At 37.3% G+C, this 22,294-nt stretch overlaps 1 protein-coding gene across 1 annotated transcript in view; it reads left to right on the forward strand.

Moving 5' to 3' along the window:
- The window catches only part of INTS4 (integrator complex subunit 4), a 94,057-nt gene that overhangs the window by 20,724 nt on the left and 51,039 nt on the right, over positions 1–22,294 (forward strand). The window contains exons 4-8 of the mRNA XM_008524531.2: positions 360–466; positions 14,607–14,792; positions 15,461–15,511; positions 18,792–18,880; positions 19,883–20,003. Of these exons, the coding sequence (XP_008522753.1) occupies positions 360–466; positions 14,607–14,792; positions 15,461–15,511; positions 18,792–18,880; positions 19,883–20,003 (554 nt within the window). The remainder of the gene's footprint in view (positions 1–359; positions 467–14,606; positions 14,793–15,460; positions 15,512–18,791; positions 18,881–19,882; positions 20,004–22,294) is intronic.

Here is a 22,294-nt window from a genome sequence, read left to right on the forward strand (position 1 = left end):
TACCTACCTTATTCTCTGTTTTCTTGGTCTTTGTAGGTTTATACCTTTTAATTTCTTTACTCTTATTATATTAATGTTTTAGGATGCGTGCCCTGCTGAGGAGTTTGCACTTTATCTTGAAAGTGCTGAAAAGCCCTTAGTCAAGCATAAAACATTTTTGGAGCACTATTTCCAGTCCTTTGGAGGACTCAATTTTTTAGACATGATCCCTTTAGGAGCTTAGCTTTTAGTTGAGGGGAATCCAGGATCAAATAGTAGAACCTAGCTGACAAAAATCTACATTTTTTACCCAAATACATTTAGTTTCTACAGTGATCTCCTTTTGAAATTCTACAACCCAACTTTGTCTTCCTTTCTAGAATCTCATCAAGTCCTAGCTCAGCTCTTGGACACTTTGCTTGCAATTGGCACCAAACTCCCAGAGAATCAAGCTATCCAGATGCGATTAGTTGATGTAGCATGCAAGGTAAGAGTATGACTGTTAGACACACGGTTACTTCTGAACAGTTTTGCAATATCTGGAGAGATGATAAGAACTGTAAGATCGGCTTAGCTTTGTCCTAAATCCGTAACTGAGAATTGCCAAGGACTCTTAATGGTTTTTAAGAGCTGCCTCAGATTTTTGTTTCTTGATGTTGGATTAGGAGCAAAGTTGAGTAATTGTTTTAAAAAGCACTTCCTCATCCTCCCCAAAGAAATGAAAATAATTATAGTAGCTGCCATGTATACTGTGCCTAGTATATGCACTCTGCTAATTATGGTACTTTGTGTCCAGTTTTTCATTTGTTCCTCACAGTCCTTTAGGTAAGTACTGTTAACCCTGTTTTACAAAGGTGGTAATTGAGGTTTAGGGAGTCTAACTTGCCCAAGTTTTCACAGTTAGGGAGTTGCAGAATCAGGATATAAACTCTGGTGTCTCTGATTGCAATGCCTATGTTCTTTCTATTATGCTTTGTTGCCTCAGTAAACAGACCAAACAAGTGTTTGGGAAAATTTTTTTTAATTTTGTTTTTTCTAATTATGAAAGAAATACATGTACATTAGCTGTGCCTTTGACTTAATTTGGAGCTTTTAATTAGCTACCTTTTGTGTATAACAACAGCTCCTAAACCTTGTAGAATTGGTTTTGCTTTTAATCTTTTTGATAAATTTATTTTGAGACTATAAGAAAGATATGTTTGAATTGTGGAAGAGTATTATATGCATGGATTAGAAAACTATTTCTGAGCTCCAGGAGCAGGTGTTTTATTTATCTTAGTAAACAATAACAAAGGCAACAAAGAAAGCCCAAACACTTTGACAAGTACAGTATTAAAAGCCTAAGTGGAAAAAACTAGGGATTATATGTTTGTGAAAGTTGATCTCCCGTGTGAAAGAATATATATATGTGAGAAGCTTTGTACTGAGTAGATTGTTACTTGAAGTAACAGTTTCTTAAATTTCTTAAATTTGATGTATTGCTTTTGGTTTTTTTCCTGTACACAGATTGTTAGCTACTTTTTTAGACAGATAGCTGTAATTATATTCTATATACAATTTTTCTTTTTCACTAACATTTTTTTTTTTAAAGATTAGCACCTGAGCTAACAATTGTTGCCAGTCTTTTTTTTTTTTCTGCTTTTTCTCCCCATATCCCCCCCCCAGTACATAGTTGTATATTTTTTAGTTGTGGGTCCTTCTAGTTATGGCATGTGGGACCCCGCCTCAGCATGGCCTGATGAGCGGTGCCACATCCGTGCCCAGGATCTGAACCGGCGAAACCCTGGGCCATGGAAGAAGAGTGTGTGAACTTAACCACTTGGCCACGGGGCCGGCCCCTCACTAACATTTTAACAGAAATATATTCATTATATTGGAAATATTTCGTAAAGATTTTTAATGAATGCATGATATTTCATCCAATTGTTAAACCATAGTTTACGCCATCATTCTCCTATTATTGGACATTTATATTGTACCTGTTTTTTAAATTATAAATAATACTGCAGTGAATATTGTTAGTCTAATGTTTTTTGTATTTAGGGTTATTTCCTAAACATAGATTGTTACAAGTAGAATTATTAGTTGAAAGCATTTAGGTTTTTTTTTTAAGGCTGTTGACACTTTTTGCCAAATTATATGCCCAAGTGTTCCAGTTTATATGCCCACCAGTGTTCTAGCATTAGATATTAATGTTTAAGAACAGAAGATAAACCTGTTAATTTGGTAGGAGGAAAATGGTGTTTCATTTTTAAAAATTTCCTTTTTAAAAGATTACTAGTGAGCCTTCATATTTAATCTTCATTTGTATTTCCTTTCTTGAAAATGAACTTTTTATGTTCTTTGCCAGTTTCTCATATGTGGTTTTTGTGTGTTTCTTTACTGTTTGTAGAGGTTCTAATAGGGTAAAAATTTGACCCATTTGGAGATGGGAGTTTTGTCAAAAGCTTTTGCAGACTCAAGTAAATAAAGACTATCTATGATTCATAGCTATAGTTATTATTTCTATTGCCTAATGTCATTTTGTCTGTGATTTTGTCATACATTGTGCCCTGAGATGTAATTCACATAAAACTTTCACCCTTTTGATAGAATACTACAAAGTATGTTGTCCAACCACAATGGAATGAAATTAGAAATGAGTCACAGAAAGAAATTTGGGAAACCACAAATATGTGGAAATTAAACCACATGCTCTTGTATAACCAGTGGGCCAAAGACGATATCAGATGGGACGTTAGAAAATACTTTGAGATGAATGAAAATGAAGACGTGACATACCAAAACTTGTAGGATGCAGCTAAACTGTGCTTACAGGGAAATTTGTAGCTAAAAGCCTATTGTAAAAAATAAGAAAGATCTCAAATCAGTAACTTAACCTTCCATCTTAAGACACTGGAAAAAGAAGAGCACACTAAATATAAAGCATGCAGAAGGAAGGAAATAAGAAAGGTTAGAGAGGAAATTAATGAAATAGAGGTAGAAAAATAGAGAAAATCAGTGAAACCAAAAGCTTGTTCTTTGTAAAAATCAACAAAATTGACAAACCTTTAGTTATATTGACTAGGAAAAAAAAGAGAGAAGACTCAGATTACTAGAATCAGAAATGAAAGAGAGGATGTTACTACCAACCTGACAGAAGGGAAGAGGATTATAAAAGAATACCAAGAACAATTGTATGCCAATAAATTGGGTAACTTAGATGAAGTGGACCAATTCCTACAAAGACACAAACTGACTCAGGAAGAAGTAGACAATCTGAATAGACCCATAACAATCAAAGAAATTGAGTTAGTAATGAAAAAACAAAACAAAATCTACCCATAAAGAAAAGCTCAGGCCCAGATGGCTTCGAATCAAACATTTAAATAAGAATTAATAGCAATTCTTTATAAACTTTCCCCAAAAATAGAAGAGGAGGGAACATTTCTCAACTCATTCTATGAAGCCAGTACAACCCTAATAGCAAAACCAGACAAAGACATCACAAGAAAAGCAAACTATAGATCAGTGTCTCTTATGAATATGGATGCAAAAATCCTTAACAAAATACTAGCAAATCAGATCCAGCAATATGTAAATAGGATTATACAACGTGATCAGGTGGGATTTATCCCAGAAATGCAAGTTTGTTTCAACATGTGAAAATAAATTAATATAGTACACCATAAAAATAAAGGACAAAAACCATATGATCATCTCATTAGATGTGGAAAAAGCATTTGACAAAATCCAACACCATTTCATTGTAAAAACACTAAAAAAACCTGGGAATAGAATGGGACTTCCTCAACCTGATAAAGGGCATCTGTGAAAAACTGACAGCTGACCTCTTACTAATAGTGAAAGACTGCCTGCTTTCCCCACATAAGATCAGAAACAAAACAAGTATGTCCTTGTGTCCCTTTCTACTTGATTCAACATTGTACTGGAGGTTCTAGCCAGTGCAATTAGGCAAAAAAAAAAAAGGAATAAAAGGCATCCATATTGGAAAGGAAGAACTAAAACTATCCCTGTCTATTCTCCTGACCTGACTTGGTATATAAGAAGTCCTAAGGAATTCACTAAAAAACTATTAAAAGTAATAAATGAGTTCAGCAAGGTTGCAGGATACAATGTCAATATACAGCCATACCTCATTATTGCACTTCGCAGAAATTGCATTTTTTGCACATTGAAGTTTTGTGGCCACCCTGTGTCGATCAAGTCTTGATATGGAATCTACTCCTGGCTAGGATGCTGTGAAGATTGTTGAAATGACAACAAAGGGTTTAGAATATGACATACACTTAGTTGATAAAGCAGTGGCAGGGTTTGAGAGGAGTGACCCCAATTTTGAAAGTTCTCTTGTGGGTTGGAGATTACGTTTCAACATACGAATTTTGGGAGAACACAAACATTCAGTCTATAGCATGTCCTCAGAATTCACCCATGTTGTAACTTGTGTCAGAATTTCATTCCTTTTTTAAAGCTAAATAATATTCCATTATATGTATATACCACATTTTGTTTATCCATTCATCCATTGATGGACACTTGGGTTACTTCCACCTTTTGGCTATTGCAAATAAGGCTGCTATTAATGTGGGTGTACAAATATCTTTTTGAGTCCATGCTTTTGATTCTTTTTGGTATTGTTGTGGACTGAGTTGTGTCCCCTCAAATTTGTATGTTGAAGTCCTAACCCCAATGTGATTGATTTGGAGATGGGGCCCTTTAAGGAGTTAGTTAAGCTGAGATGAGTCCATAAAGGTGGACCCTAATCCAACAGGACTGATGTCCTTATAAGAAGAGGAAGAGAGACCAGAGTTCTCTCTCTCTCTGTGCGCATAGGGAAGGGCGGGTGAGGATACGGCAAGAAGGTGGCTTCCTGCAAGTCAGGAAGGGGGTCCACACTAGGAACCTAATTTGCTGGCACTTTCATTTTGGACTTCTGGCCTCCAGAACTGTGAGAAAAGTTTCTCTTGTTATGCCATCAGCCTGTGGTATTTTGTTACGGCAGCCCATGCAGACTAATGCAGATGTATGCCCAGTTGTGGACTTCCTGGGTCATATGGTAATTCTGTTTTTTAATTATTTTTTTTTTTGAGGAAGATTAGCCCTGAGCTAACGTCTGCTACCAGTCCTCCTCTTTTTTGCTGAGGAAGACTGGCCCTGAGCTAACACCTGTGCCCATTGTCCTCTACTTTATATGTGGGATGCCTGCCACAGCATGGCATGCCAAGTGGTACGTAGGTCCATACCTGGGATCCCAACCAGTGAACCCCAGGCTGCCAAAGCGGAATGTACGAACTTAACCACTGCACCACTGGGCCAGCCCCTCTATTTTTAATTTTTTGAGGAACTGATGCACTGTTTTCCACAGTGGCTATACCATTTTACATTATCACCAGCAACATACAAGGGTTCACTTTCTCCACATCCCTGCCTACATTTTTTTCTTTTCTTTCTTATTTTTGGACAGTAGCTGTCCTAATGGGTATGAAATGGTATCTCAATGTGGTTTTGATTTACTTTTCTGTAATGATTAGTGATTAATGATGTTAAGCATCCTTTCATGTGCTTATTTGCCACCTATATATCTTGGAAAAATGAGATTCCAACCTTTAAGGAACTCACGAACCAACGTTCAGGCTTATAAAAGATACGCAATGTATTATAATATGTTTTTCACAATAACAAGTAACTATGAGGTATAAAAGTTGCTCAGGTGAAGGAGTGAAAAAAAAGTCTTTGGGGTAGAGAAGTATTAAGGAGAGCATTTTGGATGTTGTCTCACTTGGGATTTGAAAGATCAATAGTTTGTGAAACAGGTAAGATTAGGGCAGAGTTGTTTTTTTTTAATGATTTTTTTTTTTTAAAGATTGGCAACTGAGCTAACGTCTGTTGTCAGTCTTCTTCTTTTTTTTCCTTCTTTGTCTCCCCAAACTCCCCCAGTACATAGTTGTATACTCTAGTTGTGGGTCCTTCTGGTTGTGCTATGTAGATTGCTGCCTCAGCATGGCTGGATGAATGGTGCCATGTCCCCACCCAGGATCCGAACCAGCAAAACACTGGGCCTCTGAAGCGAGTGCATGAACTTAACCACTCGGCCATGGGCCAGCCCCAGAGTTTTTTGGTTGTTTTTTAAAATTAAAAAAATTTTTTTATTGAGTTCATAATAGTTTACATCAATGTGAGATTTCAGTTTCAGTTGTCCATTATTTCTTGTCTGTCACCATGTAAGTGCTCCCCTTCACCCCCTGTGCCCAGCCACCACCCTCCTTCCCCTGGTAACCACTGAACTGTTTTCTTTGTCCATGCAGAGTTTCTTAATTAAAATCGTTTTAATTGTTCCAAAAGAAGGATATAGTGTCGGGCTGGGGCTTAACCTATTTAGGGAATTGAGAGGGTTTTCTAGAGGAAAAGACAGTTGAGTTTAGACTTTAAGATCTTAAGGCATGGTAAGAGGTAATTAAGCAAAAGGAATGGAAGAAGTTGGTGGGAAGAGTATTCTAGGCAAAGGGAACAGCAAAGATCCTGTGGTAGAAAGGAGCACACTATGTTAGAAGACTTAAAAGATGGCAGTCAGGCTAAAGCTATGGTTCTCAGTGCGGTCTGAGGTCTAGGAGCCCTAGGGTTCTCAGGAACTCTTTGAGGGGGTCTTTGTAGTCCTCCTTTTTCAGCTACTTATTTCTAAGAGACTATGTTTTCTTCATATACTTCAGACAAAACAACATTGTTTTGTTGCAGATTGACCGTAGAAGCAGATATGAGTCATTATTCTAAAGGAATTAATAAAGAAATGTTTTTAAAATTTCTGGCTTAATTTCTAATACAGTTAATATTGATAGACATTACCCACATAAACAAAAGGTTTTTGGGAGTTCTGATTAGTTTTTAAGAATGTAAAGGTATCCTGAGACCAAAAACGATTTAAGAGCCATTAGGCTAGGTGCAGGGCCTTGTAGGTCTTGTTGAGAAGCCATTGAATTGTTTTGGATAGATGACGGGTAGAGAGGTGACATCAGATTTGCATTTCATAAAGACTTTCTTGTGTTTCAGAGAACTGATTGGAGAAGAGGCAGTATAGCTGTGGAGAGACCAGTCAGAACGTCATTGTAGTAGCCTATGTGAGAGATGACAGTAGTTTGGATTAAAATGATAGACATATGGAAAGATATGGATAGATTTGAGAAATATTTACAAAGTAAGATTGATAGGACTTAGTGACTGACTGACCACAGGGTGTGGATGAAGGAATTGTTGAGGCTGATTCCTAGCTTTCTGGTTTATGTGCCTGATTAGATGGTGGTGCCTTTCACTGAGAAAGCAGTGGTTGGGTCTGGGACAAATCCACGCACCCCAGCAATTTCAAACTTACCAAAAAAAGTTACAGAAATATAAGGAATTTTCATATATCCTTCTCCCTGATTCACCAGAAGTTAAGTTTCCTATATTTGCTTTATCATTCTCTCTCTCTGTTGTTCTTTCTTGAACCATTTAAGAGTGAATTGCAGACATCGCGCCCCTTTTGCACTATAGTAAATACTTGTGTGGATTTCACACAAGAAGAAGGATATCATTTTTATAACAACAGTACAATTCTCAAATTCAGGAAATTTAACTTTGATACAATACTAATACTAATCTGTAGACTTTAAGTTCTACCTATCATCTTAATATTATCCTTTCTATAAATTTTTGTTTTCTGGGGGCTGGCCCGATGGTGTAGTGGTTAAGTTCATGCGCTCTGCTTCGGTGGCCCAGAGCTTGTGGCTTTGGATCCTGGGCGCAGACTTATACACCACTCATCAAGCCATCCTCTGGCAGCGTCCCATATACAGAAAAATAGAGGAAGATTTGTGCAGATGTTAGCTCAGTAACAGTCTTCCTCAAACAAAAAGAGGAGGATTGGCAACAGATGTTAGCTCAGGGCCAATTTTCCTCACCAAAAAAAATAATAATAATTTTTCTTTTCTGGTCTGGGATCACATATTGCCTTTAGTCTTCATGTCTCTTGTCTTCTTTAATCTGGAAAGGTCCTTCAGCTTGTCCTTGTCTTTCATGACCTTGACATTTTTGCAGAGTATGGGCCACTTATTTTATAGACTGTCTTGCCGTCTGGATTTATGATATTTCTTCTGTTTAGATTCAGGTTATGCATTTTGGCAAGAATACCACATGAATAATATTGTATCCTTCTCAGTGCATCATATCTTGAGATACAGATGAAGTTTGACTCATTATTGATGTTTTTACCTTTCATACTTCGTTAAGGTGGGGTCTACCAGGTTTTTGTCATAGAGTTACTATTTTCCCTTGTGATTAATAAGTAATTTGTGGGGAGATACTTTGAGGTTATATAAATATCTTCTGCCACATCAAACTTTTGCTCACTATTTTAGCAACTATTAGTAAATCTTGCCAAGTCAGTTATTGCTCTGATCATTACAAAATGGTGGTTTTCTAACTCTATTATTCCTTCTGTGTTTATTAGTTGGCATTCTACTGTAAAGAAAGCTTTCCCTTCCTTCCTGTCATTTTATTCAATAAATTGTAAACTATTATCGTTATTATTTTTTGAAGTTCAAATTGTTCCTTTATGTGTATTTTAAATAAAAGGTGTGAATTTCCCATATTCCTTGTTTCACAGTAGGAAGAAAGTCATGCTTTTGCGTACTCTCAACTTTTTCAAGTTCATCTCATTTTATCCTGTCAGTAATCCTTTGAGGTTCATTGTACACCTAATCCTCATTTGAGAGATGAAGAGATTTAGTTCACAGATTTTGCCAAGAAATTAATATTCATTTCTTGTGTAGCATCTGCACAACTGAAATTGGAGGTCTTCTGCTTGCTTTCATATCTGTGAAGATTTTTCTGGGAGACTAAATATCTTGTTATTTTACTTATAAGGGCTCCTTAGAGCCTAGTTTAATTCTTCTTTGTTTCTCTGTCTCCATCTTGCTTTCTATTCCAGTCTGTTTCTTTTCTGTTCCTTTATTCTATAGGAAAAGTACATTAAGCTTTTAAGGCAACAGATAGAACCATATAGTGTTTTAACATTTATATACTCCTCAAAGAAATATGATGTGTGGTTTGTTAGGAGAGGGTATCTGTTAGAATCATTTGCATATAAAGTACTCTGAATTTTTATCTGTGCTTAAAATCGATCCATATTGAAACTAAATTAGTCAGTGTTATTTTTGTCTTATTTAACTTCATTCTCAGATTTTCTTGATTATGTAACTGTTGATTTTTTTTTCTATAGCAATAGTATTAAACTGGTTGGTTTAGCTTGTTTTATTTTTGAGATGGTTTGCTCTTATTGGGAATGTGGTTTGCATACTCACTCCATTAATATAAAAATGATGGCTCTTTAATGGCCTGAGTGTAACACCAAAATAGCATCATCTGCAGAGCTGACACTAGGCAGCTATTACTGTTGATGGCCGTGATGCAAGAAGTGACCTGTAGGGGAAGGACATCATAAAACTGTAATAGCTGCCCTGAGGGTGTGATTTAGACTTCCGCTCTCTTTTCGGCTAACGTTCAGTGTGCAGTAATAGGCAGGTTATGCGTCAGTGTTGCTTGGTTACCTTAATAGAAGCTAGAAGGTTTTAGTTTGTTGTTTGAAAATCAAATAAAGTATTTGTAACAGTGGTAGCAACCTTCCAGGGGCTGGTGGTTGAGTCAACAGTTTGGTTATGAGAAATGATGCTTCTGTACTAAATATAAATAGTTTATTAAACAAACAAACTACCCTGCTCTATTAACTGTGACAGTCATTGTCAGCTTTGTATCTGGAAGTTTCTCTTAACTTCTTGGTGTCTTATTTTGATGGATAATTTTGAGCCCTTACTATATATATAAGGCATTGTGAGGACATAGAAGTGTATGTTTTCTTTAGCCTAAATAACTGGGAGGCAGGAATTAACTCTGAGCTAAAGTGTTTGAGCCATTTTAAGTTCCCTCTTTGAGAACCCCACCCTCTGTGTGGGAGCTTTCCTCCCAGGTTTCCTTTGTTCTCTCCTCCAAGTAACCCTCCCTGCCCACCCCACCTTCACAGAAGACATAGCTTCTCCCCCAAAGTGTAGCTTCCCATTTAGTTGAGGCATCTTCCCCTGGAGTGTTCTGATGTGAACCATTAACCAGTGCTCACTGTCTTTCCTGTCAGCTGCCCTGTTGTTTGACAACCGTCACTAGAAAGTTCATGCTCGTGTCTGCCAGAATGGCGGAACTATTTCGTCCGGGTGGTCTACTCTTACCTCTGATCCTTTCTATTTTCTGGTTTTTTTTGCCATCAATTTTCCTTCTCTTCTTAAATAGTTTTTGTTTTTTTAAGTACATGCTAAGTGCCAGGCATTATGCTAGACGCTTGTGCTTGCTGAATGTCTGTTATGTCCCAGACACTGTTAGCTGATTTTACATACAGTAATTATTAAATGAATTCATTTAATCCACTAACCATAAAGTTCATAGTAGGATATATTATTCCTATTTTTACTAAGTAAAGATTTCTAAAAACTTAAGGGGCTTGGTGAAGATCACGTAGATACTAAGTGGCGGGGCCAGCAAGTCTGTGCTCCTTCCACTCTGCTACTTTGCCTCTCAAACAGGAGGTGAATCAGTTTGTGAAATCTACTTTCTCTGCAAAGCCTCCTACACCTCCCGGAGGCATTCTTACACCTGCGTGGGTGTGGTTCTGCTGTAGCTGCTCCTTTCTTTTTATGATCTTAAAGGACTCTTATTCTTATGGATAATGTAATATTTTTCTAATGTTTATGAAAAGTATGGTTATTTTCTTTTTTGTGTGCATTTAGGCTGTTTAATTTTTTAAAAATCTCAAACATGCAGAAAAATTGCAAGGACAGTAATAAACTTTCTTGTGAACCATTTTGAGTAAGTTGCTAATGTGTTGCCCCATTATTCTTGAATACTTCAGTGTGTGTTTCCTATAAACAAAGATATTCTCCTACATAGCCTCAGTACAACCATCAAAATCAGGACATTAAGGAGCTGGCCTGGTGGCGCAGCAGTTAAGTTCACACATTCTGCTTTGGGGGCCCACAGTTCACGGGTTCATATCCCAGGTGTGGACATGGCACTGCTTATCAAGCCATGCTGTGGCAGGCATTCCACATATAAAATAGAGGAAGATGGGCACGGATGTTAGCTCAGGGCTAGTCTTCTCAGCAAAAAGAAGAGGATTGGTGGCAGATGTTAGCTCAGGGCTAATCTTCCTCAAAAAGAAAAATTAAAAAAAAAATCAGGACATTAACATCAACACATTACTACCATTTAATCCTCAAACCTCAAATTTCACTATTTGTTCCAATAATGTCCTTTATAGGAAAATGCTCCAGTTCAGAATTACATTATATTTTAGTCGCCATATCTCGTCAGTCTCCTTCAATCTGAAATAATTCCTGAGCCTTTCCTTGATTTTATGACCTTGACACTTTCCAAAATTATAGGACAGTTATTTTTTAGAACCTCCCTGAATTTGGGTTTGTCTGATTTTTTCTCATAATTAGATTCAAGTTATCTCCCTTTAGCAAGAATATCACAGATGTTATGCTGTTCTCTTCTCTTTGCATCCTATGATGCATATACCGTTTTGATTTGTCCCATTAATGATCACGTTTACTTTGATCACTTGGTGAAGGTAGTGTCTGGTGGACTTCTTTACTGTAAAGTTACTCTTTCCTTTTGAAATGAATAAATATTTTGTGGAGCACTCCTTTGAAACTGTGTAAATAGTCTGTCCTCAGACTTTCAATTTATTAATATCAGTTATGGACTCATAGATTCCTTGTTTATTCAGTGGATCATAATCTGTTACTATCATTATTCATCTTGATGTTCAAATTCCCTGATATGGCCAAGTGGGAGCCCCTTCATGCTGGCTTATATGTCCCTTTGACTTCTCTTTATTATTCTTTGAATACTTCCTTTCTTTCTGGCATAAAATATTCCAGGCTCATCTTGTACTTTCTCTGCTCTAGCCCTGGTATCAGCGGTTCTCCAAGAATCCCTAGTTCCTCTTAGTGGAGAACTGTATTATTTATTTGTTTTTTTTTTTTTGAAGAAGAGTAGCCCTGAGCTAACTACTGCCAATCTTCCTCTTTTTGCTGAGGAAGACTGGCCCTGAGCTACATCCATGCCCATCTTCCTCTACTTTATGTGTGGGACGCCTACCACAGCATGGCTTTTCCAAGCGGTGCCATGTCCACACCTGGGATCTGAACCGGCGAACCCCGGGCCGCCGAGAAGCAGAACATGCAAACTTAACCGCTGCACCACCGGGCCAGCCCGCGGAGAACTGTATTTTGAAACCAAGATCTGGGCTCTGAGTGTGCTCATTGCTGTTAGGGTCTTGCTGCTTTTGGGCCCTCTCAGTGGACAGAGCTAGAGGATATAGGTACATTATAAACTACATGTTTGCGTCTGTGTTTATTTCTTTATCTGTATTTAATGAAAATTGTATTATCATCTCTATTTGTAATTCAAACTCAACACTACAGTGTTCATTCTAGTTTTTTCTGTTGTTTGTAACTTTCTTCTTAGACAATATTATCCTTAATATATTTACTTATTTGATACATCTTCCTGTTTGTTCAGTTTTGTGTCTGTGTGTTACTTACACCAGGTGTTGGCAACCTAGTTAGCTAATCATAAGAATTGGTTATCAATTTAGTATCACTATATTTATCAGGCAGTAATTAGAAACCTGAGTGATTCTTAATGGAAGAAGAGAATAGTGATACTTGAGAGTAACAGTATAAATATATGTAAAGAGAACAGTTAGGTATTATAGAGCTTTTTGAGTATTTAAGGTTCAAATGCCCAATACTGAACATAGTGAGCAAAGTTTTCAAAATCATGAAACTGTTTATGCATCTGAGTGGGGAAAAGAGCTCTGGATTGAGTGAGTGCCAGGAGATGTGGATTCCAGGATTAGCTCTTCCGCCAAGTTATATGTGTGTTATTAGACATGTCACTTAATCCTTATGGTCCTGTAAAATAGGGGATTGGCACATTTAGGCTGGAGGAGAGAGAGAGGTGATTGTGGAGGGTACTTCCAGAGACTGTAATTTCCAATGTTAGAGTGAGCAAGAGAGAAAGAAACTAGTTGTGTGATTTCAAATCAATGATTTTATTTATAGATAGATAGATTTTATAGATAGAAAATCCTGGAGAATTTGAACTGGAAGGGAATAACTAAAGATAACTTGTTTTCTATTGACAATTATGTAGGTACTTATCTCCCAGTGAAACCATATAGATGCTTTATCTGTGACCATATACCTTCCTTACTGTTTTAGATTATAGTAACAATAGCTAATAGTCATTTTATGCTTTATAGTATATACATTTTTTAAATTTATATTATAAATATATACATGTATTTATATTATACATGCATATATTTATATATATATTTAAGCCTCATGATAAACCTGTGAGTTAGGTAAGGCAAGTATTATTGTTCCTTCTTCATAGATGAGGACACTGAGACTCTGAGAGGTCCAGTGACTTGACCAGTGTTAAATGTATAGTAAGTAAGAGCTGAAATTTGAAGTTAGTTCTTTTATATTTTATACATATACTTTATATTATGGAAAATTTCAAATTTGCTATTATTTTCAATTTTGAGTATAAATTTGACAATTATTTGTACTTTGCAGTTGTTTTACTCTATTATCTCCTCTCACTTTTTACTGCTTTGGAGAGTTATTTGGTAGTGTCTTCTTAAGATGGACATACACATGTTCTTTGATCCAGCAGTTCTACCCCTAGGTATACATCTAACAGAAATGTGAACGTGTACACCAAAAACCACATTCAAGAATAATCATAGAAGTGTTATTCAGAATAGCCCAAAACTGGAAATAACCCAAATATCTGTCAACAGTAGAAAGGAGAAATGGATTGTGGTGTATTCACAAAGGGAATACTATACAGTAATGAAAATGAATGAACCATTGCTATATGCCCTACTATAATCTCTGATCTCACAAAATATTAAGCAAAAGAAGCCAGACACTATTTGATTTTACACAGTACTAAAATAGGCAAAATAAATCTATGTATTAGAAGTCAAGATAGTAGCTATTTTTGAGGGTGGTAGAGTAGTTATTGGGAGGGGGCATGAAGAGATTTTCTCAAGTGTTGGTCATGTTCTATTTCTTTTTCTGGGTGCTTGTTATATGTGTGTATTCATTTTGTGAAAAATAATTGAGTGGTACACTTAAGACGTGTATTACTGTATGGATACTAAAAGTTTTGAAAATTTATAATTTGTGTTTTTAGATTTGGTAGCAGATAAATTTCAATTTAGGGGCCATTTTTAAAGTACTTACTCTGTTTTTTTTTCTGTCTCTCTTTAAAGTACTTACTCTTTACAAGGCAAACTGCTAGCTGCTGGGAATTCAATGATGAACAAACAGGAGTCTTATTTTCTAAGGAATCTTGATTCTTTTTGGAAGACACATACTCAAGTGACATGCTACGAGACAGACTACTAAGAATGTAGTTTTGAAGTCATCCCTAAAGTTGATGCAAAGCTTTTGTTTCTGTTTTTTTTTACGCTTATTTTTAAGATATCTTAATCATGTCCTTTTGTTCTCTTTTCTTTTTAATAGCACCTGACAGATACCTCCCATGGTGTAAGAAATAAGTGCCTGCAATTACTTGGCAATCTTGGCTCTTTGGAGAAAAGTGTCACAAAAGATGCAGAAAGTCTAGCTGTCAGAGATGTTCAGAAGATTATAGGGGATTACTTCAATGATCAAGACCCACGTGTCAGAACAGCAGCTATAAAAGCCATGGTAAACATGATCATGGAAACTAAGTGGAGACAGTTTTGTTTGTTTGTTTTTCAAAGTTCATGGCTAATGCTGTCTTGGATACGTTTTGAGTCCTCCCAGAATGCACCTTATGCACACTTTCACGAAGGTGTTGGTGGCGTCACAGAACTCAAAGGCACACGTTCCTCTATAACAGGTGTGCTTTTCTTTGAGCTTCTCTGGTAGCTTTCATCTGTATTTCTGAAACACAGAGGGTACAACCTGTACCTGTTGTAATATGGTACTAGTCATGTCCCTTCTCCACGTCAGTGGGAGGGATGTTACTTGGTATTGTATTACAATAGGTACAGGTTGTACCTTTCATGTTTCGGAAATACAGGTGAAAGTTACAAGGGAGGTGTTTTTTCAGGGGGAAATGGTGTTAACTGTTTCTTCCTTAGCCTTCTTATCATTATTTCATATTTTTCTAATATCCCCTTGGGAAACAGTCCGTGGGTTAGATTTATTAAGTGTTTGAGTGCTTCTACTAAAAAGTCTTTGACCAGGTTTCTTATTTATATAGCACTAATTTTGGCTAAAGGGAACCATGTTAATCTGATATAATGGGGGAAAATATGTGAGATTGTGGAGAGACATTGGAAATATTAATCTTTTTTTCCAAATACTTAAAATCTATCTCTGTTATCTAGTTGCAGCTCCATGAAAGAGGACTGAAATTACACCAAACAATTTATAATCAGGTACTTCACATGACTGCTGTCTGGAAGGGGGGGAGGCATCACTAAACCAGGAGGATGGCACACTGGTTGTCAGAATTTGAGAACATAGAGCTTCAGCTGGCTGACAGTGGCAGCATTAATTGGGATGAATGTGAAGTTGTATCCAAAACATTCTAAGAAGAGAATGGAGGATATGTAACTGAATAACACTAGTATATGTGAAAAGGACTTTTAGGAGGATTTAGGTAGCTCAGTATAAATACCAGAGTACACAAAGAGAAGTGTAGTGTTCAGCATAAGGAAAGTGGTAATCTTGCTGATCTTTGGTTGGTTGGTTGGTCCAAACATGAAGCAGTTCTGGGCACCACACTTAACAAACTAGAATATTTCTGGAGAAGGATGACCAAGACCATGATATCATAGGATAAAAAAGATACCATGTGATTGTTATTATTGGTAAAGAAAGGCACAATGAAGTTATAGTATCACTAGGAGAAGCTGATTGATTCCCTAACCAAAAGGCCTTATAAGGTAGTAGTTCTCTTATAGAATAATTGCATGAATTTAGAGACAAGCAGTCTGAATTCATGCTCAGAAACCAGATTACCAAGAGTGGTTTTGTCTTTTAGAGGAAGATGATAACTAGCCAAGCCCCTGTTACTGATGTGTAAACCAAATTTATTCTTTTACAAAATGAAGTAGAATGAGTTCAGAACGGTTATGTTGATGGGACCAGCACCTTCTCTTCCTAAAGGAAAAGTAATGGGAAGCCAAATAGTTAAAAGAAGCTTGGAAAGTAAGGACTCAGAGGAAGAAGAGTTAGTCAGATGATTTAGATGTTCAGTAGCATAAGACTGTGTCAGTTAACTAGGCTGGCAATGGTGAGGGCCTCAAGGGAATGACAGTGGAATGGTGGTGGAAGATTTGAGATATAAGGTAGGATTAGGTACCATAATGAGTTGTCTTGGTTATGTTGCATTTAAAGGGTTGGTGGGACACCCATGAGGAGAATTCTAGGCAAGTGGGTAGTTGTGAAGGTCTGGCGCACAGGAGAGATCAGAGCTGGAGGTGGATATTTGGACTTATCAATGTCTAAGGTGCATACGTATACCTAAGGAGAGTAAAAAAATTGGAAGAGACCAAGGATGGAGCCATGGGTAAGGTCCAACATTGAAGAGGTGAACAGAAGAAAGGAGCCCTAGAATGGAACTGAGAGCAGCCAGATGGAAGAGGAAGAAAAATATATTCCAGAAAAGGCAAGAGGGAGTTCTCATAGTCAGCAGTGTCAAATGCTGGTGAGAAGTCAATTAGGATAGGACTGAAATCTACCCTTTGGATTTAGCAACAAAGTGGCCGTTAGTGAGTTTGAAGAGAGCAGTTTTAGCAGGAATGTAAACCAGATTAGAGTCAGTTGAGGTGAGGTGGTTTAACAGTGATTATTAACTATAAAGAAACTTGGCTATGATAGGAAAGCAGGATGGAAGATGGTAGAAGGGGGCATAGGATTAAGAGAGAGTTTTTGTATTTTAAATGTAGTTGCTAAGTATGTTTATATGTTGAAGGGAGAGCCAGTGTTTTGGGAGAAGTTGATGGTAGAAGAGACAGGGGGAATAAATGGTGAAATAAGTTCCTTGAGGTAGAAAATCAGATTCATGAGCTGACTCATCCAGCAAACATGAGTGAATACCTAAGGCTGGTTGTGCATTGCCAAGCATGTTAGATAAGATCCATGTCCTCTAGATTCTCATGGGTAAGACAGGCAATTAACAAATAAATACAATAATTATAGCATATGAGTAGTATTGTGAAGTAAATAAATAGGTGCTATAATAGAGAATCACAAAGAAGAGGTATTTTGGAGGATGGTAAAGGGAGGCCTGTGTGAGGAAATGAAGGGATCCATAGCAAAAGTAGAAGGTTTAGAAACTGGAAAGTACACTTCTTCCTCAGATATTGAGGAAACAAGATGTGGGAGAATACAAGTATAAATGAATTTATGACTGTTATGGAATAGTTGAGAGAGTTTATGCCTGAGAACCTTGATTTTTCTCACATAGGCAAGTCACCTTATGCTGGTAGTGGGACAGGGGTCCCGAGGAGGAGGTTAATAAAAGCTGTCTTGAGAAATGGAAGTGGAAAGCAGGGGTGTAAAAGATTTCAGAGTAGGGTCAATAAGGTTAGTGATGATGAGCCACCCATCCCCTGGAGAGTGTGGTCATCTTTGCCAGTGCTCTGCAGCCCTTGTGAGGAGTAGAGAAGGTCTTGTGTTTGTAGAGCAGCTGTAGCAGAAATCCTGAGGGCGTTGTGTATGATGATGCTGACAGTGCTGTCAGGAGACTGGAGTAATGGAAGGGTATGGAGCAAAGAGAAGGTGGTTCATTTGGAGAAAAAGGATGGGATTAAAGTAGTGGCTCTCAACCAGGGTGATTTTGCTCCCCAGGCACATTGGCAGTGTCTGGAGATATTTTGGATTATTGCAACTACTGGGAGAGAGAGGGTGCAGTGCTACAACCATCTCCAGGGTAGAGGCCAGGGGTGCTGCTTAACATGTTACAATCTATAGGACAGCCCCTTGCAACAAAGAATTGGCTAGTCCAAAATGTCAGTAGTGCCAAGGTTGAGAAATGCTGGTTAAATGGATAGGTAGGTTAAGTGGGATTGAAGAGCAGGTGTGATGGGTTAAGACATGGACTTGGAAGAGCTGGTGGAGTAGCATGTTATGGTCAGAGCATGAATATAGGATTTTAAAATTTCAGAAATGGAGTAGTTCTGGGTGTTGTTGAAGTCTAGGGTGTTGCCATGACTATAGATGGACTATGGATATTCCATTTCAGACCAAAGTAAGACAGAAAAATCTGGCCTCTTTTGGCAGCTTAGCATTAAAATTGTACATTTATTTGGAGTGCTTGAGTTTTCAGATGTATTGTCAGTCAGAAATTTGTGCTTTGATTTTACAGATAGGGGAAAAAACCCATCTTTGGGTTTGAGGCTGTAAGAGCAGCACTGTGGGCTCCCAGCAGGCTTTGCTAGGATTGATGCTATTCTAGATGGCTTTCGTGCTGTCTGTCAGTCTGTGGTTCTGCTTTCAGACATGGGGTGGGAGGGTGCACATTCAGAACACAGCCAGAGCAGCTGATAGAGGCCAAGAATTCTTTGTTGGGCAAAGACTGAAGAAGTTAAAACCACCTACAAGTTATTTTGATTGGCATCCTTATCCAACCGCCCTATCTTCATTTTGAAGAGTTTAGACATCACCTGGAAGGACAGAGAACTAACAGACTTCTGGAATCCTTGTTTGCAGGCCTGTAAATTGCTCTCTGATGACTATGAACAAGTGCGCAGTGCTGCAGTCCAGCTTATCTGGGTTGTCAGTCAGCTCTATCCTGAAAGGTCAGTGTGGGTGTAAACCAGCTTTTGTTCATTGCCAAGCCATTTTTCTCTCCTCCCACCATGCAAAAAGCCCACCTCCAGAAAAGCAATGTTGGTTAGATTTTTGGATGGCAGTGTGGAAGAGGGAAAAAGCACAGACCCTGAAAATTAGGATGCCTGGTCCTTGTTTTTCAGCTCTGTCATGAACTTTCTATGTACCCTGGGAAAGATACTTCACCTCTATGAGTCCCAACCACCTCATCTATAAATGAAGAGATTGGACTATCTTTCTCAAGTCCTTTCCAGCCACTCACACCCCCCGCCTTAATCTTTAAAATTGTTTGGGGCTCGTTTAATAAATACAAATGCCAGATAAAGATACCAGGTGACTTTGATAATAATGATCACCTGTGTAGTGTTTTCCTGGCTAAAAATATTTTCATAGTAATTAAATCATTTATTTTCACAGTGATTTTTTAAGATGGAGAGGTGAATATTACTCTATGTTATAGAAGAGTTCTTTCTATAGGAAAAAGAACTGTTTTTTCCTCTTCATTAAACTGCCTGCTGAAATTGGAAAACCAGAATGAGTTGATAAACCTATAGAAACCAAAAAAAAAAGACTAATTGGAAATTGTCTCTCCTTTTAGGAGCGAATTTACAAGTACGTTTTACATTGATTTATTCTGAAATCTGCTATATTGACAGCAATGTAACTATAGGAGAGAATAAACTTTAAGATACAAAATACTCTGTGGTGGCAGGTTTTTGGTATCTTCATAAATCTTTGAACCTTTGGTAGGTTAAACACTTTTATTCAAGACACTGAATATTTGCAGTGCAACTAAAAGGGTTGGTTTGTGCTACCATAGTGATTTGTTTAATATGAAATGTATTTTGTCATTCTAGGATTTGAATTATTTAATTGTTTCAATTTGTGCCTATTTTCCTTGGTCATTCTCAGTTTTTTGAACTGGCAGCATTAGGCCTATATTTTGTCATTTGTGGTTTCTTTTAATTTAGCATTGTCCCCATTCCTTCTTCTAATGAAGAAATTCGCTTAGTTGATGATGCTTTTGGAAAAATTTGTCACATGGTCAGTGATGGCTCCTGGGTGGTTCGAGTTCAAGCTGCAAAGTTATTGGTAAGTTATGCTTTATTTAATCAAAACTTTTCCTATTACACTTCTACAACATTTTGAGAAACTATAGATAGGGACAGGTTTAACTCATTTTTAGAAGCTCTAGTATTTCTTAAAACAGAAAGAGGTGGCTTCCTTCCCGTGGAGAAGTAGTCTTTTAGAACTAGAAAAAACTTAAAGATAATCCTATTTAAATTTACTGGCATATGAGACAGCCAAGGCCTGGTTGCTACCATTTACTAAGCACCTCTTATAGCCTAGATACTTTGCTATGAGGCCCTTTGCGTTATCTCATTTACTCTTCACAGTAACCCTTCAAGATAGATGCTGTTATTCCTGTTTTGCTGGTGAGAAAACTGAGGCTCTGAGAACTTAAGTAAATTATCTAACTTATACAAATAGAAAGTTGTAGCCTGGCTTCAGATACTAATCTCCTGACTTTTAGCATGGTACTTTCCTACTGTTTTGCCTTTAGGGACTCAGTTCATTTGTAAACAAATTTTAACTTTTCAGAGATAGACTGTCTTACAGAAGAAAGAGTGTTGGTCCAATACTCAGCCTTATTTTATAGCTGTGTTATCTTGGACATGTCACTTGATCTTAGTTTCCTCATCTGTTAAGTGGGTAATATCTCTCATGTTTACCTCACAGGGTTGTCATGATGCTCAAATGAGATACTGTCTATGAAAATGTTAATAAATTGTAAAATACTGTGTGGGATGGTGGGGGCGGTTATATATACTATATAAATAGATATAAGTATCTGTAAAAATTTGTATAAACATCACAGCAAGAAAATCTGAGATTCTTTTTTGGACACCTCCCTTTTGAGGGCCTCCAACTTTGCTGATCTTGGTATGACCGTTGGCTAAATACTTTGGACCTGACTGTACTGGACACAGATCCAGTGATAACCTAGTTCTATGACAACGTTTATGAGGTGACTGCTAAAACCTGTGTGAAGCATTTTCGTGGGATAATAAGGAATCTGGATGATTTCATTATTTCCTGTTTATAGATTATATTGCTTGTCCGTAATAAAATATAGTGTTAAGCCAGTTATTGATTTTATTTTTAAATTCACATTTTAAAGCTTTGTTTTGATTTGTAAATATTTTAAAATCCAGAGCAATCTAATCATTCATCAGATTCTTTCATTCAGCGTTTCCTGAGCATCTACAGTGTGCTGCATGTCTGTATGTGTGTGTAGGGGGTAGTGTTTCAGAGGAATAATTCAATGACAGATGACTCTAACGTGTCAAGTACTTTGTGTTATAATTTCAGTGATTTCAAATCCAAACAGCTCAAAATTATATAAATAATTATGTTTGTACTTCAAAAGTAGTTAATACTCTAAACTTACTGATAATAATTCTTATTATTTATAGCGTTCTTAGCCTACTAAGCTAGACACTTTTAGTCATACACACATACACACCCACTTCCTTATACACAGGCACACCTGCATTTATACATACATACGTGCATATACATGCTCACTTTTTGCAAGTAATTTTTAATCCTTTTAAACTCCATGAGGTAGATACTATGTTATTCATTTTATAAATAATAAAACTAAGGCTTAGCATTGTCCAAGGCCACATAGATAGTAAATGACACTTCATTTACACTTCATGATCTAAAGCCCATGTCGGATCCCTTCCTTTTGAGAGTCCAGTTACACGCTGGGAGCTACGGTTGTGCAGCTAAGGCCCTGCTGGTTTACTAGTTCCAGCTAAGCTGGAAGCTAAGAGGTAAACTCCCCCACTCCAGCTCTTGAGTGGACAAACCTGTGACTGAGTGAACTACGTGTGGTCTTTAGACCACATGTTCATCAAGTAGACAAACACTGAGCATAGTATATAGTCTATGTCTTTGAAAGAGTGGATAGTCTGGTAGGTTGACATAGGCAATCAGTTAATTATAATAACTGGTACTCCTAGGAAAGAGCACGTAACATAACCACAGAGGCTTCTTGGAGAAGGTGATTTCTGAGCTGAGTTTGGAAAGATGAGTATGAGTTAGCTAGGTAAAGAAGTAGGGAAGGAGAAAATATGAGCAGAGATACAGAAAGAACACAATATCATGCATACTATTATTGTGTAAACTACGAGAAGTTCAGTGGTTCTTGATGTGGGGAGATAATGTTCAAAGTAGGGGATGTGTAACAAGGTAAAGCTTAAGCTCAAGAGGAAAGCAGAAGCCAGGCTCTTCAAGGACTCAAATGAAATGATAAGGCTTTAGGCTTAAGTCCTTGCACAGAAAATGAACAATCCCCATTCTCCTTGGCTCAT

This window comes from Equus przewalskii, chromosome 6, assembly GCF_037783145.1.
Source record: "Equus przewalskii isolate Varuska chromosome 6, EquPr2, whole genome shotgun sequence".
Classification (NCBI taxonomy): domain Eukaryota; kingdom Metazoa; phylum Chordata; class Mammalia; order Perissodactyla; family Equidae; genus Equus; species Equus przewalskii.